Raw genomic sequence first — 15,460 nt, 5'->3', positions numbered from 1 at the left:
ATGTCGCCAGTACCTGGCTATATAACTTGCTGTGGGGGTTGACTCTGGCTGGACTCTGGGCGCCCACCAAAGCTGCTCTGTCATTCCCCTCCTCAGCTGGACAGGGAAGAGAAAATACAAGGAAAGGCTTGAGATGACAGGGAGAGATCACTCAACAGTTGCTGTTGTGGGCAAAGCAGACTCAGCTTGGGGAAATCGGTTTAATTTATTATCAATCAATCAAAGTAGTATAATGAGAAATGAAACCAAATCTTAAAACTCCTTCCCCCCCACCCCTCCCTTCTTCCTGGGCTCAGCTTCACTCCTGAATTCTCTGCCTCCTCCCTGCCAGTGGTGCAGGGGGACAGGGAATGTAGTGGTGTCAGTTCATCACACATTGTTGCTTCTTCCTCCTCAGGGGAGGAGGACTCATATTCTTGCCCTGCACCAGTTTAGGGTCCCTCCCATGGGAGACAGTTCTCCACCAACTTCTTCAACGTGAGTCCTTCCTATGGGCTGCAGTTCTTCATGAATTGCCCCAGCGTGGCCCCCCTTCCATGGGGTGTAGTCCTTCACGAACAGATGGCTCCAGTGTGAGACCCCTGTGGGTCACAGGTCCTGCCAGTAAACCTGTTCCAGCATGGGCTTCTCTCTTCATGGGGCCACAGGTCCTGACAGGAGCCTGCTCTGGTGCAGGATTCCCACAGGGTCACAGCCTCCTTTGGTCACCCCCCTGCTTTGGTGTGGGGCTCTCCCCAGGCTGCAAGTGGATATCTGCTCCACTGTGAGCTTCCATGGGCTGTGGGGGCCAGTTTCACCACCATGGTCTGCACCATGGGTTGCAGGAGAATCTCCTCTGCTCCCCTCACCTTAGTGACCTCTAGGTCTGCAGGACTGCTTCTCTGGCATATTCCCACTCCTCTCCAGCTGCAATTGAAGAGGTCTTTTTCTTAACTATGTTATCCCAGAGGTGTTACCAACATTGCTGATGGGTTTGACCTTGGCCAGTGGTGGGTGCGTCTTGGAGCTGGCTGCACTGGCTCTGTCAGAGGAAAGGTTTCCAGCAGCTTCTCTCAGAAGGCACCCCTTCAGCCACCTGCTATCAAAACCTTGCTAGGCAAACCCATTCCACCCCTAACCTCTCTCATTTACATATCTAAGAATTATCACTAAAATCCACATACAACACAGTCTTCACAAGCTTCACTCACATCAACAACAATGAAAAAGAATTCCCTATGCCAAAATCAAAAACATCATCGCATCACTGTATGAGAGTGATGAATTTACACGCAATGACACCCTTCATCCCTTCACCACAGTTACAAAATTCCCCATGACTTGGATACTTAACCTTCTGCTGAGTTTTGTGCAGCCATCCCTATGGTCTTGTTTGCTCAAGCAGTGCCTAGTTTGAGTAAATGTACACAGCTTGTAGAGTAAATAAACCCTTCATAAACCCCAGAAGTCATTGAGCTTCTTTCCTGCAGTCGTCTTTTAAAATTGATCCTCTTGTGAAGAGCGGTTATAAAAAATGAAATCTGTTAAAGCAAAGGGAATAAATGTGCCACTGAGAGAGCAGGGAGAATGCTGATGAGTGGGATGAGATTGGGAATTCAGTTCTCTCCATTTTGTGTCACTGGAGATGAATTCAAAATTCACCAGAGAGTAGCTTGCTGTGGATTTTTGAAATGCTCTGCTCTGTATTCAAGCTTACCAGTTCTGCCTGCCTGAGATTCGCTGATGGTAGCAGCAGGATGCAGCCAAAATGCTTCCTGTAGGATAACCATAGTGTTCGGGTGACTTTTCTGACACTGTGGTTCACTCACTGCTGCCCTGTTTAAGTTATCACTGAAATGATGACGCCCAAAATTAAAAGTGCTAACAAATAACATTTTCCTGAAATGTTATAAGGGGTTATTCTCCCCACCTGCATTCAGCAATGGAAGAAATGAAGTAAAAACTAATGATGCCAAAACCCCTCATGCATCAAGTTGAAACTTCCGTGGGGAAAACTGTGCGCACAAAACTGAGAGGGCTGATGGTAGTGCTAGTTAAATGGTGAAGGCAAGAACCAGCTGCTCTGTTAAGGGATGTAGGAAAAACCAGGCTTTAATGATGGAGGTAGGGCACTGTCCTTGGGAAGAAATGGTGCTTTTAGCAATGAAAGTAATTGCTGGAAGAAAATTCAAGCCCACTTCTGTCAACACAGACATATGCAATTAACTGCATTCCTGTGATACTTGATGTGAGTGAATGCTGTTCCACTGCAATCTAATATATATAATGTTTAACTAAGCATCAATGTAAAACTAGACTTAAGTTACCTGGGGCAGAATGACTAAATGGGTAGAAGAGGTGAGGAGCTTTACTCGTCACATGAAATGGGCTCATCAAAAGTGGGAAGAAGTCAGGAGTGGTTCCACTTTACTGAGTGCAAATGGAGTGTCAAGGGATGGAGAATTGGACCCCAGAACAGCAAGTGCCTGGGTTTGTGTCCAAGAAAGAAGAGGAGGGAGGCAGTAACAAAGCAAGGAAGTCCTTAACATGTGAACGCTGTGAAAAGGGAGAGAAAAAGCAGGAAGTGGAAAAAAAAAAAAAGAGGAAGCAGAAACAGCACGTTGGCTTTTTTCCCATGTAATGATGCTGTATAAACATACTTCGAGGAAGATATCAGTAAAAATGGTTGTACACCAAAGACCCAGGACAGCATGTTGTCTTACTAAGAAGCATTGAGTGACATTTTTGGTAACTGGTGTTTGACCTGAACCTGGAAATGCTCTCAGGTTTGTTTGCCTTCTGCATCAATGTAAAGCAGATGTAACTTTGGTGCTGATCTTGAGCAACACTTCACAGTGAACAGCAGCTGGTGGAAACGGCACCAAGATCTTCAGAGATGATGCCCCTGGGAAATGCAAGCAGCTCATGTCAAATGCCATGAAGATGGTCCTATAAACAGTGATGCAGGTTTGTACAGTATCATGGCAAACATTGCTTAGCAGTTATTGTGTATGGCTGTTCAACCGTGCAGGGGTAATTAAGCCATTTAAAGGACCCTTATTTTGTCTTCCCTTTATTCTTGTTCTCGTCTTGATTGTATTATAGAAGAGTATATTCCCATTTAGTCAAACACTTCAATTTCTTTAGATTTTAATTGTGGTGGCCTTTCTGTTTGTTTTTTTTCCTGAGATCCTTACTGTAGCATGTCATACAGTGTTTAACATAAAGGAAAATAGAGTAGGAATAGGCACTACTAGGGCTAAAAGTTACAGTGGAAAGGTGTGTTTCAGCCATTCAACTTGAATGAAAAATAAAATTACTTTCAAAGTTTGTGTATTGCAAACTTCCATTAATGTAATCATTATAACATGGTTAGATATTCATAACATGCAGTGCTCAGCTGAATATTTTTGATCCTGCAATTATTGATTCATTGGAATAAATAAAAAGATATTGTAACAGGTATGATGCAGCGAGGTTCAGTTCTGTATCGTAGGCGAGATCTGCATTTGTCAACAATACTAAGTTTTTACGTATATAGCATTAAATTTGCACTGGACTGTTTGCCTGTGGATGTTTAGTCAATAGAGAACACACTGTGGATATTAAATTGTTGGATGAATGCAATAATGTCTCTGAAAGCCAAAATGGGGAACTGCCTCAGAGTTACTTCTGCAGAACCACTCAGTGGTAACAGTGGCGAGCAGCAGCACGTCTTCCTCTGCAGAGCTGCTGGTTAGAGCCATTTCTTTTTCCTCTTCTGTAGCTTAAGTTACTTACCATCATTGCATGCAGTGAAGTACTCTGGAAGGAGAGGTGTGACAATCCAGAGGGATTTGTTGCCACCCTGAAAACAAGTGTCAAGTGAGAAGGCTGGTGTAATTCTGTGTCTTCAAATAAAACTAGGAAAGCGTATGCTGACCAGAAATGGATTTAACCATTTCTCCGTGTGAATAAAATACTTAATGCAAGTTTGGGAAAACCAAATAATTCTCTCCTTCCTTTTTTTCCCCCTTCAGTTTAGTCTGTCACTGCTGAATATCTCTGTGGAACAGTAAATTTTGTTCCTTGAAAATAAAGCAACTTCCATTTATGAGTCAGGAATTACTTCTGTTCAACGTATATATTAAAAGAACCATGATCTATTCGTTTGCTTCCGGGTGCCTGTCGCAAACGGGCTGTATCAGAGTGTATTTTAAGGATGTGGGAGCTTTTGGGGGGTTATTTATGTATTTATTAATCAAATCCTGTTTGAAGAAGACAAAGAAAAGCTTTTGCAGTCTAAACACACGTCCTGGTGGCAGACTCTTACATTAAAAATTTATATGCTAAGATAATTGTGGCTCCCGAATGATGTCATGGTAAATGAAAATGAGTACTCTTAGGAAATAGATATAAATATGCAGCCATATATGTTTATTTGTCCATACTTCTGTCTTGAGCAATCATGACAGGAAAAGAAGGAGGTAGGAAATGACAGAAGAATAACAGAAGTGAATGGTGGTTGTTGTTGTTATTAATGATAATAATTTCATTTTTGTCTCAAGGAAGTTTGTTGTATGTATAGGGTTTTTTTCCTGTTCTGTTTTTCAGATTTCAGCTATGTAGGACTGAACTCTTGATGTCATGTTTGACACTTTAAATATCAAGTAGAAAGCTTGGTATTAATTTTATAAGAGATTTAGTACTCAAAAATAGCCTTATTGATAATCAGCTTTGTCTGTCTTGCTTCTGGAATGGTCACTCTGTGTTTGTGTAACTGGAAGCTTTGTCATACATAAAATTTAATCCGTTTGGGAGCTGATCTGTGGAACAGCATTTCAGTAACTACTCGGTGACAAATGTGTGTTCCTTCCTGGGTTTTTGTTGAACTGAAACTTTGCTGTGTAGTGGGTTAAGAGAAAGTTGTCTCTTTTTCACTAGAGTTTCTCTTCGTGTAATCCTGTAGTTTCATGGTTCTCCCATCAGTTGATGACTCCACTCTGAATTAAGTTTCGCTGCCCTTCTTTTGGGTTCTTCTACCTGGTTAAGCCACAAAATAGCATACTCTACTTGGCTGTAATGTTAGTGTGAAACAGGGAGATGGTGATCCTGAAGTGTCTGCCAAAATCTGGGTTCCTTAGGAACAAATAAGTAATATTTGTGTCATCAGGAGCCTATTTGCCTTAATACATTGGGGGGGGGGGGGGGGGGAAGTGTTGTTTACAGCCAATAAATTGTTGGCCAAAGGGACTTCTTGTGTGCGTGTTTGTTTTTCAGTTTGGCACATCAGTTTTCATTTAACTTCTCAATGGTCAGGAGTTAAGGAATTTGGTCTGCTTTCAGGAGTTAAGAAAATGGGTCTTTAGGGGTTTTGTTTGTTTCTTGATGAGTTGGGGCTCTAATTACGGAATCAGGTCTTCTACTGCTTTTATGACTTCCAGCATGTTCTGTGCCTGTTTTGATCTCATGTGTGACACAAGATCCTCTTTCAGTCAGGTGTAGCTCCACCAGAACTGACCATCTGTCAGACTTTTGTTTACTATATACTTCACTGGTGTCATTAAACACTGATAGCTACATATCTGTGCGTGGAAATAGGTGCATAGGGACAGCGATCCTGGCAAGTTAATGAGTACTGTCACTGCAAAATGAATGGTTGGGATTGGGATTGATTTTAAATTGATAGCCTGTTGATGGTAAATAAAAAGTTTTCAGCTCTGTTACAGGCCTGGGGTGAGTTGGACCTAAAGGCTAATTGAAAAAAAGCTATGAATGAGTCCATTTCCTGCCATTGATTTCAGTACCTTTCCAGGCAGACTTTAATTGGTGGTGTGCAGACTACAGTTACCTGCATCTGGCAGCTTGGGTTCACACTTTCCTTTTGGAGTGTCTCCATACAAGTCACAGAAAGAAGAAAATGTTTTTGTGAGCTTAATCACACTCAACAGAAAGGAGGTAGTTGTCATGCTGTCTTAGAAAATAAACCTTATTTTGCTTTTACTTTCTATGCACATGAATTTCCAGGGGATGATGGGTTGCATAGATTACTGTCCTCCAGTTGGTGTGCCTTGGATCACTGCAGTGTGGATATGCTAAGGTCTGTCCTGAGCTATGTATGTAGCACAGGTGGTAAAACCACTTCAGACTTAGTACCTGAACAGAACACTGATGTTAATGCACAGTAGCAGTGGTGCCTGACCTGCAGGTGATACCTTAAATTGTTGGGGTTTTGAATGCCTGCTGCTGGTGCTGCAGAGCTCTGTTGTGGTGGAGGTTGATTATTTATTTATTGCTTTTTACACATAACTGCCAGGCTGCAGAGAGGGGGATAGTGTAAAAATGGAAATAGTTAGATTGCATTTCCCGCATGGTGACTCTGCCATTTCTTTCTGCTGGGGCAGGAGGGTTTGAAACAGTTGAGTCTGTTGTTTCCACAGCTTTAGCACACTTGAACTTTGTGCTTTTGTGGTGTCCTCTCGTCCTTCCGTCCTCTACAGAAGCAACTCTCACCTTGGGAAGAAATACAGCTTGTTTGCTTTGCGCAACAGCTCTGATGGGCGCAGTGGCACAGCTGCTGCTGTCTCTCTGTGGGAGATAGATGGAAAGAGAAACCAGTAAACAAGGAGGGCTTGAGTCTTCTTTGGGATGGGGGTTTGACTTCAGTTGGTTTGTTAACTGTCAGAATTAATGGTAGAGTTAAACTCCTCTTGGTATGGTCTTCAAGGCAGTGTTTGTAAGGTGAGTGGTGTCCACATTCCTCCATCCTGTGCTGCACCTGTCCTATGGAGACAGGCTAAGAGATTGGGCTTGTTCAGCCTGGAGAAGAGGAGGCTCGGGACAGACTTAATAACAGTCTTCCAATACCTAAAAGGGGCTACAGGAAACCTGGAGAGGGGCTTTGGACAAGGGCCTGTAGGGACAGGACAAGGGGAATGGCTTTAACCTGCCCGAGGGGAGACTGAGGTGAGCTCTTAGGCAGAAGCTCTTCCCTGTGAGGGTGCTGAGGCGCTGGCACAGGGTGCCCAGAGAAGCTGTGGCTGCCCCATCCCTGGCAGTGTTCAAGGCCAGGTTGGACACAGGGGCTTGGAGCAAGCTGCTCTAGTGGAAGGTGTCCCTGCCCGAGGCAGGGGTTGGAGCTGGATGAGCTTTAAGGTCCCTTCCAACACAAACCATTCTATGGTTCTATAAATGTGCATGTGGCTTCAGGCCTGCAGGCTGGCAGCTGCCTGGCTGGGCCTGCGCAGTTTAGCCCGCACCGCACCATACAGCTCACTCAGGCTGTAGTGCCTCTAATGGTTTCCTTTCAAGAGCTGAAACTGAGATCAAACCCACCTGCTCAGAGCCAAGCCTGGCTTTTCATTCCTCCGAGGTGTGAGGCACTGTGGCAGCAGGCTGAGGGGCCAGCCAGTGAGCTGCTCTTCCCTCCAGGCTGTGGAAGTGGCTTTGCTGGCATCATCCCCCATCACAAGTAGTGGGGAGTGGAGATATCAGCAAACCTTTTCCCTTTGCAAGACTTCAGCAGGAGATCAAAGGCAGCTCTCTAGCCTTGGGAAGCATTTTTGCTCTCTGGTCCTGGCTCCATGTGTGCTATTGCTTCCCTGGTTTTGATGTAGCCACCTTCCTAACTCACTTGAAGCTTTGCTCTCAGTGTGTCGTCTTTGCTGCAGGTTCCTTTATTTTATGGAGAATATTCCTCTGCAATTGGCTTTGCACTATCCAGGTAGGGTTGCTGGCAAGAAAAACTGATTTATTGATATTTAAGGTAATAAAAAATATATATACATTGGGATTTCAGTAGAAAAGCAACACTAAAATTTCTTTAGTCCTGGATCTACATATATCTTTTAGCTGACAGATATAACGCTGTATTTTGTAACACTGTATGCCCTCATAACCAGCAATTGGTACAACATACCTGTGCTTTTAAAAGGTGCTTTCGTTTGTGTCTGCTCTAAGTCACCAGGTACTAAAAATAAATATAACTCAGCCAATCCCAGTGGCATTGAACATCCACTGTTTTACCACTGTAAGCTCTAGACCTAATTCCAGCTGTTTGTAAGTAAATGTTTGATGCAGCCTTTGTACTATGTTGTCACTACTTGCTTTTGGCGAGAAGCGTGTTGGGTGTCATGTGTGAACACTTCTGATGGATCACTATTTTATGTATCTAGTCTGTGCTATACAGAGGCTGTAACTCAAAAGAAGAGATTCAGCTTTGCACAACAGATTTGGAACGTGTCCATAAAATGCTTTTGCAGAACAGATAGAGAATTGTGTAGAGGAGCAGCATTTGCTCAGTGCATTGCACCATGGAGATGGGTTTTGTTCTGGCTCATCTGTCTTTTGCTTCTGTTTCATGTTTGAATTTTGAATTCTGAGGTATGCAGTATAAAACTGATATCTAAACCAGATCTATACTTCTTGAGGTGCAAAGTAGTCAACATTGCACACAAAAATCAATATTACAGGGTCGGTGGTTGTGTGGGACCTCTATAGCACAATACAATGGTATTATATGTTTTCTTCAGTAATAACTGCATTGTAACAATCTTTAGGTGCTTTGTGGACTTCTTTCTCTTTTGTTGTACCACCAGATTTAAGGTGTTTAAAGGACTGTGACTGGTTGTCCTGAGGTATCGTGGGGGAACAGCTGAGTAAAGACGTTTTTAAAAGGATAAGCCCCAGACCTCAAGCTTGCAGAATGGGATGCCTGTTAGTGATGTACCTTATCTTCTGTTTCATTTCCAGTTGCTCTTCTACAACGGGTGGCTGAATTGGAAAAGGTCAATGCAGAATTTCTGCGCACAAAACAGCAGCTTGAACAAGAATTTAATCAAAAGAGAGCAAAATTTAAGGAGTTATACCTGGCTAAGGAGGGTAAGTTCTCAATTCTCTGAATTATTCTGAAGGTTATTAAACTTCACATACTTTCTGTATGAAGAATAATGTTTGTAAGGCCAACTACTACTTCCCATTTGCCTGTGCATGCCACACACTTTCTTTTTTTAAGGATAATTAGGATTTAAGGGGGGTTTCTACTAGGATATCCAGTGTGGTTAAATGGCATACGGTATTGTTTGATTTGCCAAAAATAGAAAACTAACAGTAATCTTTTACACAGCTATAATAAGAACATAAGAAACAAGCAGAGAGTGAAATTCAGTAGGTGGCTACTTAGCTTCCTAGAATGAATTTTTAGGATTCAGTTTGCCTGCATGGATAGGAATCAGCAGAGTAACTTGGTGTACACTGAAAAACACCACTGAATTTTAATACTCACTTCCTGAAGTCATGGTGTGCTCATTCTCTGTGAACAGCAGCTGATCTGGTAAGTGGAAAGAAGTGGTCTAGATGGTGTACTGTTTGTGCTTTGTGCCTAGCTTTTTAATGCAGTATTAATTTGTCTTCAGTTTCCATCTGAGGTAGAATATAAGCAGGCAAACATAAAAATTTTAATACCAGCCAAGGGCATCTATTTCAATAACACTCTTTAGAGGAAAATTTGAACCATATGAGTTCAAATATCTGATGCAGAATTGCAGAGCAGAGATAGCTGTTGTTCTGAGAGCCAAATTGATTTATTTCTAATCCTGATGATTTTCCTGTCTTTAACATATGAAAGCAGAGCCAAAAAAAAAATGCATTAAGACTGCAGCTGCTTGTATAAGCTTGTGAGAGCAGAAATACAACAGCCATAATGAAGATCAGACCATACAGAAAGCCTTTTTCTTTGCATTTCTAGCAGCTTGATAAAAGGAAATTTAAGCTACAAGACACTGCTGATGAGATCAGCAATAATTCTCCCTTTCCAGAACAGTAAAAACAAAAGAAAATAAAAATCAATTGTGATGGAAAAAACATCCAACTTTCACATGTACTTTCGCTCCGGTGAAAGGATACCAGAGGAGAAAGTACAAGCAATTACTTTTCTCTCCCCCTCCCAAGCTTTTTTCCCTTCCAGTTCTCAAGACCTTTTCCTAAATGTACATTGTGACTGTTGCAACCCATCCTTAATACTGTTTGAAAACTAAGTAATATGAATACTATATGATCCTGTTTTGTTTTGTTTTACATGAGAGTTAATGCCTTTTTGAGTACCCGATTAGCTCTGGGTTCCAGTCTGTCTCTCAAGAGGTAAGGTGTGAGGCATCAGGATTGATAAGCGTTCTGGTATTGAGGAAAAGCCATGGAGATAACTGGTGTCTGCTGTACACTGGCCAGATGTTTCTGCTAAAAGTGATTGCCATTGAAATAGGCGATGTGGGCATAAAACCATATTTTGTGTTAGTGCTTTTGGAGTCAGTTGTATAAAATACATCTTCTAGAGCTTTTTGCTTCAGATTAACTGAAAACTCAGGAAGATAATGTGAGGTTAGTTTAATTTCTATTTGTAGTTGCAACAGTTAGACAAGTAGTGGATGTTTCACTGAATGTATCCCTTTTTTAGTAGAAGCTCAGTTTTGGAAAAGCCATGATAAAGCGTATATTCTTCTGTGGGCTCCACGTAGTGGTCACAGAGTGTTTCTGTTCAAGAAATACGAAGTGTTCTATCCAAATTCAGGATCATTTTGGTGCCAAAAGTGAGGGAAGAACTGGTTTCCTGTCTGTTGTTCTTATATTTTCCAGATTAATTACCAGAGTGAGTTAAGTAATAATGAACTAATTAAAAGCACAGTTCACTTTCATCCAGTCTATTGATTTCGTGGGTTATATCTGCAGTGTCTGCTTTTTGGCTGCATCCATGAGAAGGTACTTGTTTAATGAAAGGCAAGGGCAAGTGACATCAAGAAATAGTGTTCCCTAAAGGTACCTGTTAATGTTTGTTTGGTTGTTATGGTTAGTTGCTTTAATATCAGTACTTCCTTCACCCCCTTGTTAGAGCGCTGTTCTTTGCCATAGCAGCTATGGATCCTCTTCAGATTGAATTTATTAATCAAGCTAAATGTAAATAAAGCTCATTGTAAATATTAGTCAAGCTAAATGCAAATAACACTTCTTTTCAGAGGACCTGAAAAGACAAAATGCAGTGCTGCAAGCAGCCCAAGATGATCTGGGACAACTGCGGACCCAGCTGATGGAGGCTCATGCTGAAATGGAGAACATCAAAGCTATCGCTACCGTGTCTGAGAATACAAAGCAGGAAGCTATCGATGAGGTGAAGAGACAGTGGCAAGAAGAAGTAGCTTCATTACAAGCTATTATGAAAGGTAAAAACCAGGGAAGCTGCTGCCATGAAGATCAAGCCCCTCTTCAGGAGGCGTTCAGTGCTATGTGCTGACTCTTGCACAGAACATGGATAGCTGCTTTTCATGGCTTGGCAAAACCTGGGTGCAGAAGTGATGGATGAAGCATAGTTCCTAAGTTTGTGAAAAAGAGCTTGTTGGTTCTTTTCTGTTAATATGAGGGTAGCATTTAGAAGGAATCATGGCAATGGGAACACCCACATATATGCAAAGCATTTTTGAGGGACTATGAGTGTGATGCTTCATCATTCCATGAAGATAAGTGTAATGAATGTAATTTGACAAGTCTGAAAACAGCTTTAGGCTGGCAGCATGATTCTCTTCTCTTGTTGTGTGTAAACACTGTTCTGCTGTCATACAGTTGTGTCCTTCCAGTACTATCACACAGACTTTTCCCCAGGCTAGTGACTGAACATGCTGCTCTGTATCAGTCATGGGTCTTTTTTTTTCCTTGATAGTTTTGAGCTATGCTTTGTTATGTTTGCATGTTGCACAGCTGTTGACGTTTCTGAGACAAACTGTGTGCAAGGAACAGAATGCAGGATGTAAACTGGGGACACTGTTGCCATAACTGGCTGCTCTTTAATGTTCACAAACAAGACCACAGTATCCTGAGCCTCCAACCTGTTGGCTGTAGGCAGTTTTTCTCATAACCTGATTGTGCTTTTCCCCAGAGAAGACAAACATTCATGTATATTGAGTACACAAGTTTCTGTTTATTTATGATCTACATAGGTACAGGCACCTAGATGAAGGTGCAGTTGTGCCAGCTGCTGTGTGTAAACAAAGACAGCTCCTTACCTGAAGGGATAGTATTAGGGAAATGAAAGCTGCATGAGATGTTCTAGTTTTTCTGCATTTTGGAGTAAGTAAGTAGGGGTTAGATTGCTTGGATGATGTGTTTGGAAGTACGAATGTGCTGGTAAATAGGATGTTAGAAATGTATGTTATTTTGAAATGAGGAGTTACACAGTTTTGGGGGCTTGTTGGTTTTCTGTTCTAGTGGTGGTACAAATCGAGATGCGATTCCTTTGGATCTTTTGCTTCTGTTAGTTGGGTTTTGGGGCAAGAATCAAAGGGAAGAGAGAGGAAGGGAGAGTTGTCCTGTTTTGATCAATTATGATAAATCATTGGCTGGTTGGAGGTAGAGTTCCTAAGGCTCTGTTTTTTTAACTTCCACTGAAAATAAGTTTTGAAACTGCTCTTTTATAGAGACTGTTCGTGACTATGAGCTCCAGTATCATCACAGGATGGAGCAGGAGCGAGCTCAGTGGAATCAGTATCGAGAAAATGTGGAACGGGAAATAGCAGAGTTAAGAAGGAGACTGTCTGAAGGTCAAGAGGAAGAAAACCTAGAAAATGAAATGAAAAAGGTACGTTGAAATCTAGGTTTTCAGTTTCAGTTTCAGTACAGACCTGTAGTGGTATGGATGAGTTCATTTCCACTGCCTGCTCATAGTTCGTCAGAAATATGCACAGCCTCATTCTGCCAACTTTCAGCTGTGTGTTCAAGAAAGTCACCATGACCTAATCCTGCATTTGAATCCATAAACATATTGTACATGATTCTGAGGATTGCATCTGAGAAGCTGGTTAAGGTTTGGCCTTGAGCTTGTAAAGGCAGGAGGCCTTGTAAAGCCTCTCATTGTAACGTCAGGTGAACTCAAGATTCTTCTGAATTGACTGTGAAATCATGGAATCTCTTTTACACTTGTGCATCTTTATTCTTTTTCTCAGATCATATAATCTTCTGAGGTTTTTAATGGGTGCTATATCTAAAATATCTTGTCTTTCTTTAAGGTGAGTCATGTTTGTGCAACACAATACTAGTAGCTTCCTAGGAAGTGCAGAACCTTGCTGTCACAAAACAGGCTCTGGATAATGAAAGATAATTGCCCTGCAGTTTGGAAACATTTTATTGTTGCTGTTGTTCAGAGATCTGTGACTTAGAAGAGTTCATGGAAGTAGATTGCTGTTAGTTTGGCAAAATGTTACAATGGAAGAAAAGAATTTTAAGGATCACACCTCTAGGAGAGTCTGAATAACACATTTTAATACAGGAAATGAGATGCTGTGGCATCTCTTGCATATGACAGTATCTTTATGTATCATTTTTCAACAAGATAGATAATATCATTCTATTAGAAGTTTGAGTGGAAACTTTAACCTCAATTTTGGAGTCTCGGTAATTACTTCACCGTCAAAAGCAGACCTAGTGACCAGCACTCATTTTGTTAGGAGATAGAGGCTATTCAAGGTGCTTAGCTCACTATCACACTGATGTTTAATTCACATCCTTACTCCCAGCCTTCCACACACCCCCCTTTTTGTGTTTTTAACGGACACATTTGCACTATGTTACAACCATGGTGTCAAACTTCAGCTGTGTTTACCAAGCACTAAAAGCTAGAGTAACTTCTGTCCTGGAATTTGATGCAGTTGTGCCTTTCCAGTTGGTTATGTTCAACAGTCTGATTCTGCTTTCAGAGACCTTTCTGACTGTTTCTCTGAACTGGTTGGTTCCAGCATGGATACATTTGTTGCTCTATATTCAGCATTGAACTGTGTGAAATCAGACTGGTGATGACATATTCTTTCAGTTATCATGAATAATGAGGAAAAAGCTTTTTTAACAGGCCTAAAAATGTTAGCCTGTCATTAGTTTATATGAGTCAGATATAGGTAGCATTAAATGAATAGAACAGATACAATAAATGAAATATAAAGCAACCTGAGAAGTTGAACTGCTCCCATCTGCTCTAAAAATGTGACTGCTGAGTTGCTGGCTGCGAGTGACAGGATATGTATGTACGTGTGACACTGTCACATGTCCCTGGTATTGAATTCACTGCATCATGTGATGTCCCTTGCTTTCCTCATGGATTTTATTTGCACTCCTTGGACAAGCAAACTAGCAGTGACAGAATGTAGCAGAAGTCAATGAAACATGAAGCAGTTTAATTTTGTTTAGTCTACAGAATTTTCTTTAAAGCTTTTCAGAGCCCAAGGTCTGGTAGCATGTGTATAATGGTATTGCAATATTGTTTTATTTTGCCTGTTAATTTTAGGTTTAGAAAAGTTGAGTGGTTAAAAATATTGTCTATTTTTCCTCCTGAAAGTCTTGCTCAGAATTGAGTTGTCAGTAAGCTTACCAGAAACTGAAAATCAAATGGGTAGCCTTTAAGATCTGCATTCTGTGAGGGTGGTGGGACACTGGCACAGATTGCCCAGAGAAGCTGTGGCTGCCCCATCCCTGGCAGTGTTCGAGGCCAGGTTGGACACAGGGGCTTGGAGCAAGCTGCTCTAGTGGAAGGTGTCCCTGCCCGTGGCAGGGGTTGGAACTGGATGAGCTTTAAGGTCCCTTCCAACCCAAACCAGTGTAGGGTTCTAGTTTAGATTTTAAACAAGACACGAACATTATCTTTTAGTGGCTGCCTTTGCTGATAGGTTAAGAAAGTGTCATTTTTTGATGCTTCAGCTTTGGGGTGCAATTCGCAGCCTTCCCTCCCCTGCAGTAGAAGAGAGAGAACAACTGAGCGCTCTGAACCTCCAACACATAAATCCACCCAAATTAGATTGCTTAAATTCCTCATGGCTTGAAGAATTTTACTGTGGTGAATATTTGAGTGTTCTGCTTGCTCTTGTGGAGTCTATGGGAGCTGTTACCTTCACTTGGAAAGATTTTAGTGCATCCATTTAGGAAATGGGGATGTCAGGATCGCCCATTGACACGAGTAATTCTGATTTTGAGCACTGAATGCGGTTTCTCATTTTAATTCTTGCTATATTTACCTGGCTGTTTCTCTTTTTTTCCCCTTATATCATTCTTCTCATTCTGCTGTCCAGCTTTGATATATTCAGAACTACTGTTTGAGAAAAATCATGGGTTTTTTGATCAATTGTGTATATATAGTATTGAAACAGTTAGTACAGTGACACCAAAACCTGATGCTACATCAGTAGTAATTTTAAGTTGAAGAATGGTCTTCTAAAGCAGAGCAAAGCTACACTATGCATTACTGTGCAGATCCTTTTTATCTTTGTAAGTAAATGAATGGCCAATAACTCATCCTGCAGTTCTGTGTTACTCTTTTATATCTGCTATGTGGTAGCACATTGCAGGACAATGAAGGCCTTTAATAACAAAAACGAACATATTTTGGAATGCCTGATCCATAAATTTTCTCCCAAGTATCAACAGTGATAGATTTACTAACGTTCTCTTTAAAAACGAATATTCATGACCTAATCCATAC

The 15,460-nt window shown here is 41.5% G+C and overlaps 2 protein-coding genes across 2 annotated transcripts in view; both read left to right on the top strand.

Moving 5' to 3' along the window:
- Positions 1-15,460, top strand: part of IFT22 (intraflagellar transport 22) — a 133,293-nt gene that overhangs the window by 32,311 nt on the left and 85,522 nt on the right. The window lies entirely within an intron of this gene.
- RABEP1 (rabaptin, RAB GTPase binding effector protein 1) overlaps positions 1-15,460 on the top strand; it is a 45,728-nt gene that overhangs the window by 11,255 nt on the left and 19,013 nt on the right. The window contains exons 2-4 of the mRNA XM_061470392.1: positions 8,710-8,838; positions 10,965-11,168; positions 12,417-12,577. Coding sequence (XP_061326376.1) covers positions 8,710-8,838; positions 10,965-11,168; positions 12,417-12,577 — 494 coding nt within the window. The remainder of the gene's footprint in view (positions 1-8,709; positions 8,839-10,964; positions 11,169-12,416; positions 12,578-15,460) is intronic.

This window comes from Pezoporus flaviventris, unplaced genomic scaffold, assembly GCF_033815535.1.
Source record: "Pezoporus flaviventris isolate CSIRO_AGI_PZ_B2104156 unplaced genomic scaffold, CSIRO_AGI_Pfla_v1 ptg000063l, whole genome shotgun sequence".
Classification (NCBI taxonomy): Eukaryota; Metazoa; Chordata; class Aves; order Psittaciformes; family Psittacidae; genus Pezoporus; species Pezoporus flaviventris.
Note: the sequence above shows the minus strand (reverse complement) of the source record. Positions and strands in the feature narration are given on the sequence as shown.